Source organism: Cyrtonyx montezumae, unplaced genomic scaffold, assembly GCF_038088225.1.
Source record: "Cyrtonyx montezumae isolate F1298 unplaced genomic scaffold, pur_monq_1.0 scaffold_195, whole genome shotgun sequence".
NCBI classification, from domain to species: Eukaryota; Metazoa; Chordata; class Aves; order Galliformes; family Odontophoridae; genus Cyrtonyx; species Cyrtonyx montezumae.
The window spans coordinates 1,101-11,679 of record NW_027071931.1 but is presented as its reverse complement, the minus strand read 5'-3'; the positions used below and the strand labels follow the sequence as shown (position 1 = coordinate 11,679).

The following is a 10,579-nucleotide window of genomic DNA, read 5'->3' as shown; positions in this document are numbered from 1 at the left end:
ACTGGGCCGAACTGAACCGGGCCAACCAGAAGCAGGCCAACAGGAGCCAGGACGAACAGACCCAGGCCAACCAGAACCAGCCTGAACTGAACCGGGCCAACCAGAACCAGGCCAACCAGAACCAGGCCGAAGACCCAGGCCGACCAGAACCAGGCCAACCAAACCAGGCCAACCAGAACCAGGCCAGTCGAGCTGAACTGAACCGGGCCAACCAAGCCAACCCAGGCCAACCAGGCTGAACTGATCCAGGCCAACCAAGCCAACCCGAGCCAACCGGACCCAGGCCAACCAGAACCAGGCCAGCCAGAACCAGGCCAACCAGAACCAGGCCAGCCAGAACCAGGCCAATCAGAACCAGGCCAGCCAGAACCAGGCCAACCAGAACCAGGCCGAACAGACCCAGGCCGAACAGACCCAGGCCAGCCTGAACCAGGCCGAACAGACCCAGGCCAGCCAGAACCAGGCCAGCCAGACCCAGGCCAACCAGAACCAGGCCGAACAGACCCAGGCCAACCAGACCCAGACCAACCAGACCCAGGCCAACCAGAACCAGGCCAACCGAGCTGAACTGAACCAGGCCAACCAAGCCAACCCAGGCCAAGCAGACCCAGGCCAAGCAGACTCGGGCCAACCAGACCCAGGCCAGCCAGAACCGGGCCAGCCAGACCCAGGCCAACCGAGCTGAACTGAACCAGGCCAACCAAGCCAAGCGAGGCCAACCAGACCCAGGCCAGCCAGACCCAGGCCAACCAGAACCAGGCCAACCGAGCTGAACTGAACCGGGCCAACCAAGCCAACCCAGGCCAAGCAGACCCAGGCCAAGCAGACTCGGGCCAACCAGAACCAGGCCAGCCAGAACCAGGCCAACCGAGCTGAACTGAACCGGGCCAACCAAGCCAACCCAGGCCGACCAGACCCAGGCCAAGCAGACTCGGGCCAGCCAGAACCAGGCCAACCAGAACCAGGCCGAACAGACCCAGGCCCCAGGCCGACCAGACCCAGGCCAACCAGACCCAGGCAACCGAGCTGAACTGAACCGGGCCAACCAAGCCAACCCAGGCCGACCAGACCCAGGCCAACCGAGCTGAACTGAACCGGGCCAACCAAGCCGACCCAGGCCAAGCAGACCCGGGCCAAGCCCACATCCCGAGCGGCCGCGGGGCAGGGGTCGGCGTGGCCATGGCGGCACAGCGCGGTGGGTTCCAGTTCGCCATCGACCGCGGGGGGACCTTCACCGACGTGTTCGCGCGGGGCCCCGACGGCCGCGTGCACGTCCTCAAACTGCTCAGCGAGGACCCGGCCTACGGAGACGCCCCCACCGAGGGCATCCGGCGCATCCTGCGCCAGGTGGGACCCCACAGCGACACCGCCCCCACTGCGGGGGGACAGCCCCCGGGGGACCCCAAACTGAGCCCCTGTGGGACCCTATAGGGACACCAGACCCCACTGCGGGGGGACAGCCCCCGGGGGACCCCAAACGGAGCCCCTGTGGGACCCCACAGCAACACCGCCCCCACTACGGGGGGACAGCCCCCGGGGGACCCCAAACTGAGCCCCTATGGGACCCTATAGGGACACCAGACCCCAATACGGGGGGACAGCCCCCGGAGGACCCCAAACTGAGCCCCCGGGGGACCCCAAACTGAGCCCCTATGGGACCCTATAGGGACACCAGACCTCAGTACGGGGGGACAGCCCCCGTGGGACCCCAAACTGAGCCCCTGTGGGACTCTATAGGGACACCAGACCCCAATACGGGGGGGACAGCCCCTGTGGGACCCCCAAACGGAGCCCCTATGGGACCCTATAGGGACACCAGACCCCAATATGGGGGGACAGCCCCAGGGGGACCCCAAACTCAGCCCCTGTGGGACCCCAAACTGAGCCCCTGTGGGACCCTATAGGGACACCAGACCCCAATACGGGCGGACAGCCCCCGGGGGACCCCAAACTCAGCCCCTGTGGGACCCCAAACTGAGCCCCTATGGGACCCTATAGGGACACCAGACCCCAGTACGGGGGGACAGCCCCCGGGGGACCCCAAACTCAGCCCCCATGGGACCCTATAGGGACACCAGACCCCAATACGGGGGGACAGCCCCCGTGGGACCCCAAACTGAGCCCCTGTGGGACCCTATAGGGACACCAGACGCCAATATGGGGGGACAGCCCCCGGGGACCCCAAACTCAGCCCCTGTGGGACCCTATAGGGACACCAGACCCCAGTACGGGGGGACAGCCCCCAGGGGACCCCAAACTCAGCCCCTGTGGGACCCTATAGGGACACCAGACCCCAATACGGGGGGACAGCCCCTTTGGGACCCCAAACTGAGCCCCTGTGGGACCCTATAGGGACACCAGACCCCAATATGGGGGGACAGCCCCCGTGGACCCCAAACTGAGTTCCTGTGGGACCCTATAGGGACACCAGACCCCAGTACGGGGGCACAGCCCCCGGGGGACCCCAAACTCAGCCCCTGTGGGACCCTATAGGGACACCAGACCCCAATATGGGGGGACAGCCCCTGTGGGACCCCAAACTGAGCCCCCGGGGGACCCCAACTCAGCCCCTGTGGGACCCTATAGGGACACCAGACGCCAGTACGGGGGGACAGCCCCCGGGGGACCCCAAACTGGGCCCACGGGGGACCCAAACTCAGCCCCTGTGGGACCCTATAGGGACACCAGACCCCAATACGGGGGGACAGCCCCTTTGGGACCCCAAACTGAGCCCCTGTGGGACCCTATAGGGACACCAGACCCCAATATGGGGGGACAGCCCCCGTGGGACCCCAAACTGAGTTCCTGTGGGACCCTATAGGGACACCAGACCCCAGTACGGGGGCACAGCCCCCGGGGGACCCCAAACTCAGCCCCTGTGGGACCCTATAGGGACACCAGACCCCAGTACGGGGGGACAGCCCCCGGGGGACCCCAAACTCAGCCCCTGTGGGACCCTATAGGGAAACCAGACCCCAGTACGGGGGGACAGCCCCCGGGGGACCCCAAACTCAGCCCCTGTGGGACCCTATAGGGACAGCAGACCCCAGTACGGGGGGACAGCCCCCGGGGGACCCCAAACTCAGCCCCTGTGGGACCCTATAGGGACACCAGACCCCAGTACGGGGGGACAGCCCCCGGGGACCCCAAACTCAGCCCCCGTGGGACCCTATAGGGACAGCAGACCCCAATACGGGGGGACAGCCCCCGTGGGACCCCAAACTCAGCCCCCGTGGGACCCCAAACTGAGCCCCTGTGGGACCCCACAGCGACCACCGCCCCCACTGCGGGGCGACAGCCCCCGGGGGACCCCAAACTGGGCCCACGGGGGACCCCAAACTCAGCCCCTGTGGGACCCTATAGGGACACCAGACCCCAATACGGGGGAACAGCCCCCGGGGGACCCCAAACTCAGACCCTGTGGGACCCCAAACTGAGCCCCTGTGGGGACCCTATAGGGACAGCAGACCCCAGTACGGGGGGACAGCCCCCGGGGGACCCCAAACTCAGCCCCTGTGGGACCCTATAGGGACACCAGACCCCAGTACGGGGGGACAGCCCCCGGGGGACCCCAAACTGGGCCCACGGGGGACCCCCAAACTCAGCCCCTGTGGGACCCTATAGGGACACCAGACCCCAATACGGGGGAACAGCCCCCGGGGGACCCCAAACTCAGACCCTGTGGGACCCCAAACTGAGCCCCTGTGGGACCCCACAGCGACACCGCCCACAGTATGGGGGGACAGCCCCCGGGGGACCCCAAACTCAGCCCCTGTGGGACCCCACAGCGACACCGCCCCCACTACGGGGGGACAGCCCCCGGGAGACCCCAAACTGAGCCCCTATGGGACCCTATAGGGACACCAGACCCCAATACGGGGGGACAGCCCCCGGAGGACCCCAAACTGAGCCCCCGGGGGACCCCAAACTGAGCCCCTATGGGACCCTATAGGGACACCAGACCTCAGTACGGGGGGACAGCCCCCGGGGGACCCCAAACTCAGCCCCTGTGGGACCCCACAGCGACACCGCCCCCACTGCGGGGGGACAGCCCCCGGGGGACCCCAAACTGAGCCCCTATTGGACCCTATAGGGACACCAGACCTCAGTACGGGGGGACAGCCCCCGGGGGACCCCAAACTCAGCCCCTGTGGGACCCTATAGGGACACCCAGACCCCAATATGGGGGGACAGCCCCTGTGGGACCCCAAACTGAGCCCCCGGGGGACCCCAAACTCAGCCCCTGTGGGACCCTATAGGGACACCAGACGCCAGTACGGGGGACAGCCCCCGGGGGACCCCAAACTGGGCCCACGGGGGACCCCAAACTCAGCCCCTGTGGGACCCTATAGGGACACCAGACCCCAATACGGGGGGACAGCCCCTTTGGGACCCCAAACTGAGCCCCTGTGGGACCCTATAGGGACACCAGACCCCAATATGGGGGGACAGCCCCCGTGGGACCCCCAAACTGAGTTCCTGTGGGACCCTATAGGGACACCAGACCCCAGTACGGGGGCACAGCCCCCGGGGGACCCCAAACTCAGCCCCTGTGGGACCCTATAGGGACACCAGACCCCAGTACGGGGGGACAGCCCCCGGGGGACCCCAAACTCAGCCCCTGTGGGACCCTATAGGGAAACCAGACCCCAGTACGGGGGGACAGCCCCCGGGGGACCCCAAACTCAGCCCCTGTGGGACCCTATAGGGACATCAGACCCCAGTACGGGGGGACAGCCCCCGGGGGACCCCAAACTCAGCCCCTGTGGGACCCTATAGGGACACCAGACCCCAGTACGGGGGGACAGCCCCCGGGGGACCCCAAACTCAGCCCCCGTGGGACCCTATAGGGACAGCAGACCCCAATACGGGGGACAGCCCCCGTGGGACCCCAAACTCAGCCCCCGTGGGACCCCAAACTGAGCCCCTGTGGGACCCCACAGCGACACCGCCCCCACTGCGGGGCGACAGCCCCCGGGGGACCCCAAACTGGGCCCACGGGGGACCCCAAACTCAGCCCCTGTGGGACCCTATAGGGACACCAGACCCCAATACGGGGGAACAGCCCCCGGGGGACCCCAAACTCAGACCCTGTGGGACCCCAAACTGAGCCCCTGTGGGACCCTATAGGGACAGCAGACCCCAGTACGGGGGGACAGCCCCCGGGGGACCCCAAACTCAGCCCCTGTGGGACCCTATAGGGACACCAGACCCCAGTACGGGGGGACAGCCCCCGGGGGACCCCAAACTGGGCCCACGGGGGACCCCAAACTCAGCCCCTGTGGGACCCTATAGGGACACCAGACCCCAATACGGGGGAACAGCCCCCGGGGGACCCCAAACTCAGACCCTGTGGGACCCCAAACTGAGCCCCTGTGGGACCCCACAGCGACACCGCCCACAGGTATGGGGGGACAGCCCCCGGGGGACCCCAAACTCAGCCCCTGTGGGACCCCACAGCGACACCGCCCCCACTACGGGGGGACAACCCCCGGGAGACCCCAAACTGAGCCCTATGGGACCCTATAGGGACACCAGACCCCAATACGGGGGGACAGCCCCGGAGGACCCCAAACTGAGCCCCCGGGGGACCCCAAACTGACCCCTATGGGACCCTATAGGGACACCAGACCTCAGTACGGGGGGACAGCCCCCGGGGGACCCCAAACTCAGCCCCTGTGGGACCCCACAGCGACACCGCCCCCACTGCGGGGGGACAGCCCCCGGGGGACCCCAAACTGAGCCCCTATGGGACCCTATAGGGACACCAGACCTCAGTACGGGGGGACAGCCCCGGGGGACCCCAAACTCAGCCCCTGTGGGACCCTATAGGGACACCAGACCCCAATATGGGGGGACAGCCCCTGTGGGACCCCAATACTGAGCCCCCGGGGGACCCCAAACTCAGCCCCTGTGGGACCCTATAGGGACACCAGACGCCAGTACGGGGGGACAGCCCCCCGGGGGACCCCAAACTGGGCCCACGGGGGACCCCAAACTCAGCCCCTGTGGGACCCTATAGGGACACCAGACCCCAATACGGGGGGACAGCCCCTTTGGGACCCCAAACTGAGCCCCTGTGGGACCCTATAGGGACACCAGACCCCAATATGGGGGGACAGCCCCCGTGGGACCCCAAACTGAGTTCCTGTGGGACCCTATAGGGACACCAGACCCCAGTACGGGGGCACAGCCCCCGGGGGACCCCAAACTCAGCCCCTGTGGGACCCTATAGGGACACCAGACCCCAATATGGGGGGACAGGCCCCTGTGGGACCCCAAACTGAGCCCCCGGGGGACCCCAAACTCAGCCCCTGTGGGACCCTATAGGGACACCAGACGCCAGTACGGGGGGACAGCCCCCGGGGGACCCCAAACTCAGCCCCCGTGAGACCCTATAGGGACAGCAGACCCCAATACGGGGGGACAGCCCCGTGGGACCCCAAACTCAGCCCCTGTGGGACCCTATAGGGAAACCAGACCCCAGTACGGGGGGACAGCCCCCGGGGGACCCCAAACTCAGCCCCTGTGGGACCCTATAGGGACACCAGACCCCAGTACGGGGGGGACAGCCCCCGGGGGACCCCAAACTCAGCCCCCGTGGGACCCTATAGGGACAGCAGACCCCAATACGGGGGGACAGCCCCCGTGGGACCCCAAACTCAGCCCCCGTGGACCCCAAACTGAGCCCCTGTGGGACCCCACAGCGACACCGCCCCCACTGCGGGGCGACAGCCCCCGGGGGACCCCAAACTGGGCCCACGGGGGACCCCAAACTCAGCCCCTGTGGGACCCTATAGGGACACCAGACCCCAATACGGGGGAACAGCCCCCGGGGGACCCCAAACTCAGACCCTGTGGGACCCCAAACTGAGCCCCTGTGGGACCCTATAGGGACAGCAGACCCCAGTACGGGGGGACAGCCCCCGGGGGACCCCAAACTGGCCCACGGGGGACCCCAAACTCAGCCCCTGTGGGACCTATAGGGACACCAGACCCCAATACGGGGGAACAGCCCCCGGGGGACCCCAAACTCAGACCCTGTGGGACCCCAAACTGAGCCCCTGTGGGACCCCACAGCGACACCGCCCACAGTATGGGGGGACAGCCCCGGGGGACCCCAAACTCAGCCCCCGTGGGACCCTATAGGGACACTGGACCCCAGTACAGGGGAACAGCCCCCGTGGGACCCAAACTCAGACCCTGTGGGACCCCAAACTGAGCCTCTGTGGGACCCCACAGCGACACCGCCCCCACTACGGGGGGACAGCACCAGGGGACCCCAAACCGAGCCCCTGTGGGACCCTATAGGGACAACAGACCCCAATACGGGGGGGACAGCCCCTGTGGGACCCCAACTGAGCCCCTATGGACCCTATAGGGACACCAGACCCCAATACAGGGGGACAGCCCCTTTGGGACCCCAAACTGAGCCCCTATGGGACCCTATAGGGACACCAAACCCCAATATGGGGGGGACAGCCCCCGTGGGACCCCAAACTGAGTCCCTGTGGGACCCTATAGGGACACCAGACCCCAATACGGGGGGACAGCCCCCGGGGAACCCCAAACTCAGCCCCCGTGGGACCCCAAACTGAGCCCCTGTGGGACCCCAAACGGAGCCCCTATGGGACCCTATAGGGACACCAGACCCCAGTACAAGGGAACAGCCCCCATGGGACCTCAAACTCATCCCCTGTGGGACCCTATAGGAACACCGGACCCCAGTATGGGGGGACAGCCCCCGTGGGAACCCAAACTCAGCCCCTGTGGGACCCTATAGGGACAGCAGACCCCAATACGGGGGGACAGCCCCCGTGGGACCCCAAAATGAGCCCCTGGGGGACCCTATAGGGACACCAGACCCCAATACGGGGGGACAGCCCCCGTGGGACCCCAAACTCAGCCCCTGTGGGACCCTATAGGGACACAAGACCTAGTACGGGGGGACAGCCCAAATGGAGCCCCTGTGGGACCCTATAGGGACACCAGACCCCAATACAGGGGGACAGCCCCTTTGGGACCCCCAAACTGAGCCCCTGTGGGACCCTATAGGGACACCAGACCCAGTACGGGGGGACAGCCCCCGGGGGACCCCAAACTCAAGCCCCCGTGGGACCCCAAACTGAGCCCCTGTGGGACCCTATAGGGACACCAGACCCCAATACGGGGGGACAGCCCCCGTGGGACCCCATACTGAGCCCCGATGGGACCCCAAATTGAGCCCCTGTGGGACCCCAAACTTCCCTATGGGTCAGGGCCCTCCCCTATGGGTCCGAGCCGTCCCTTATGGGTCCGAGCTGTCCCTTATGGGTCAGGGCCCTCCCCTATGGGTCTGAGCTGTCCCTTATGGGTCAGGGCCCTCCCCTATGGGTCCGAGCTGTCCCTATGGGTCAGGGCCCTCCCCTATGGGTCTGATCCCTCCCCTATGGGTCCAAGCCGTCCCTATGGGTCCGAGCCGTCCCCTATGGGTCTGATCCCTCCCCTATGGGTCCAAGCCGTCCCCTATGGGTCCGAGCCTTCCCCTATGGGTCTGATCCCTCCCCTATGGGTCCGATCCCTCCCCTATGGGTCCGAGCCGTCCCTATGGGTCTGATCCCTCCCGTATGGGTCCGAGCCCTCTCCTATGGGTCCGGGCCATCCCTATGGGTCTGATCTCTCCCCTATGGGTCCGTGCCGTCCCCTATGGGTCCAAGCCATCCCCTATGGGTTGGAGCCCTCCCCTATGGGTCCGAACCCTCCCCTATGGGTCGGAGCCGTCCCTATGGGTCTGATCCCTCCCCTATGGGTCCGAGCCGTCCCCTATGGGTCCAAGCCATCCCCTATGGGTTGGAGCCCTCCCCTATGGGTCCGAACCCTCCCTATGGGTCGGAGCCGTCCCCTATGGGTCCGATCCCTCCCCTATGGGTCGGAGCCGTCCCTATGGGTCCGATCCCTCCCCTATGGGTCCAAGCCATCCCTATGGGTCCGAGCTGTCCCCTATGGGTCGGAGCCATCCCTATGGTTCTGATCTCTCCCCTATGGGTCGGAGCCCTCCCCTATGGGTCCGATCCCTCCCCTATGGGTCGGAGCCGTCCCCTATGGGTCGGAGCCGTCCCTATGGGTCCGGGCCTCCCCCCAGAGCGGCGTGGCGGTGGGCGCTGCGGGCGCGGTGGACGTGGGCTGCGTGCAGTGGATCCGGATGGGCACCACCGTGGCCACCAACGCTCTCCTGCAGCGCACGGGGGAACGCACCGCGCTGCTCGTCACCGCCGGCTTCAGGGACCTCCTGCACATCCAGACACAGCAGAGACCGCGCATCTTCGACCTGGTGGGGGAGGGGAAATGGGGGGAGGGGAAATGGGGGGGGAGGGAAGGGAGGGGAGGGGAGGGAGGGGAGGGGAGGGGAGGGAGGGGAGGGGAGGGAGGGGAGGGGGAGGGGAGGGGAGGGGAGGGGAGGGGAAGGAGGGAGGGAGGGGGAGGGGAGGGAAGGGAGGGGGGGAAGGGACCTCCTGCACATCCAGAACCAGCAGAGACCGCGCATCTTCGACCTGGTGGGGAGGGGAGGGAGGGGGGGGGGGAGGGGGTAATGGGGGGGAGGGGAGGGGAGGGGAGGAGAGGGGAGGGGAGGGGAGGGGAGGGGAGGGGAAATGGGGGGGGAGGGGAGGAGGGGGAAAGGACCTCCTGCACATCCAGAGCCAGCAGAGACCGCACATCTTCGATCTGGTGGGGAGGGGAGGGAGGGGAAATGGAGGGGGAGGGGAAGGGAGGGGAGTGGGGGAGGGGTAATGGAGGGGGGAGGGGAGGGGAAAAGGGGAGGGGAGGGGAGGGAGGGGGGGAAGGGACCTCCTGCACGTCCAGAGCCAGCAGAGACCGCGCATCTTCAACCTGGTGGGGGAGGGGAGGGGAGGGGAAATGGAGGGGGAGGGGGAGTGGGGGGAGGGGAGGGGAAATGGGGGGGAAAGGGGAGGGGAAATGGGGGGGGAGGGGAGGGGAGGGGAAATGGGGGGAAAGGGAGGGGAAATGGTGGGGGGAGGGGAGGGGAGGGGGGGAAGGGACCTCCTGCACATCCAGAGCCAGCAGAGACCGCGCATCTTCGACCTGGTGGGGGAGGGGAGGGAGGGAGGGGAGGGGGAAGGAGGGGGGAAGGGGAGGGGAAATGGGGGGGGAGGGGAGGGGAGGGGGGGAAGGGACCTCCTGCACATCCAGAGCCAGCAGAGACCGCGCATCTTCAACCTGGTGGGGGAGGGAGGGGAGGGGAAATGGAGGGGGAGGGGAGGGGGGGAGGGGTAATGGGGGGGAGATGGGAAATGGGGGGGAGGGGAAGGGGGGAAAGGACCTCCTGCACATCCAGAGCCAGCAGAGACCGCGCATCTTCGACCTGGTGGGGGAGGGGAAATGGGGGGAGGGGAAATGGGGGGGGGAGGGAGGGGAGATGTGGGGGGAGGGGAGGGGGGGAATGGACCTCCTGCACATCCAGAGCCAGCAGAGACCGCGCATCTTCGACCTGGTGGGGGAGGGGAGGGAGGGGGGGAGGGGGAGGGAGTGGGGAGGAGGGGTGGGGAGGGGAGGGGAGGGAGGGGGGGAAGGGACCTCCTGC

At 67.4% G+C, this 10,579-nt stretch overlaps 1 protein-coding gene across 1 annotated transcript; it reads left to right on the top strand.

Annotated features, from left to right (window-relative positions):
- Positions 1–1,179: 1,179 nt before the first annotated feature.
- LOC136048178 (5-oxoprolinase-like) lies at positions 1,180–9,310 on the top strand (the record flags this gene model as incomplete). The annotated part of the gene is made up of 2 exons (XM_065735662.1): positions 1,180–1,347; positions 9,122–9,310. Coding segments are annotated over exons 1-2 (357 nt in total), but the record flags the coding sequence as incomplete, so codon positions are not given.
- Positions 9,311–10,579: the final 1,269 nt, after the last annotated feature.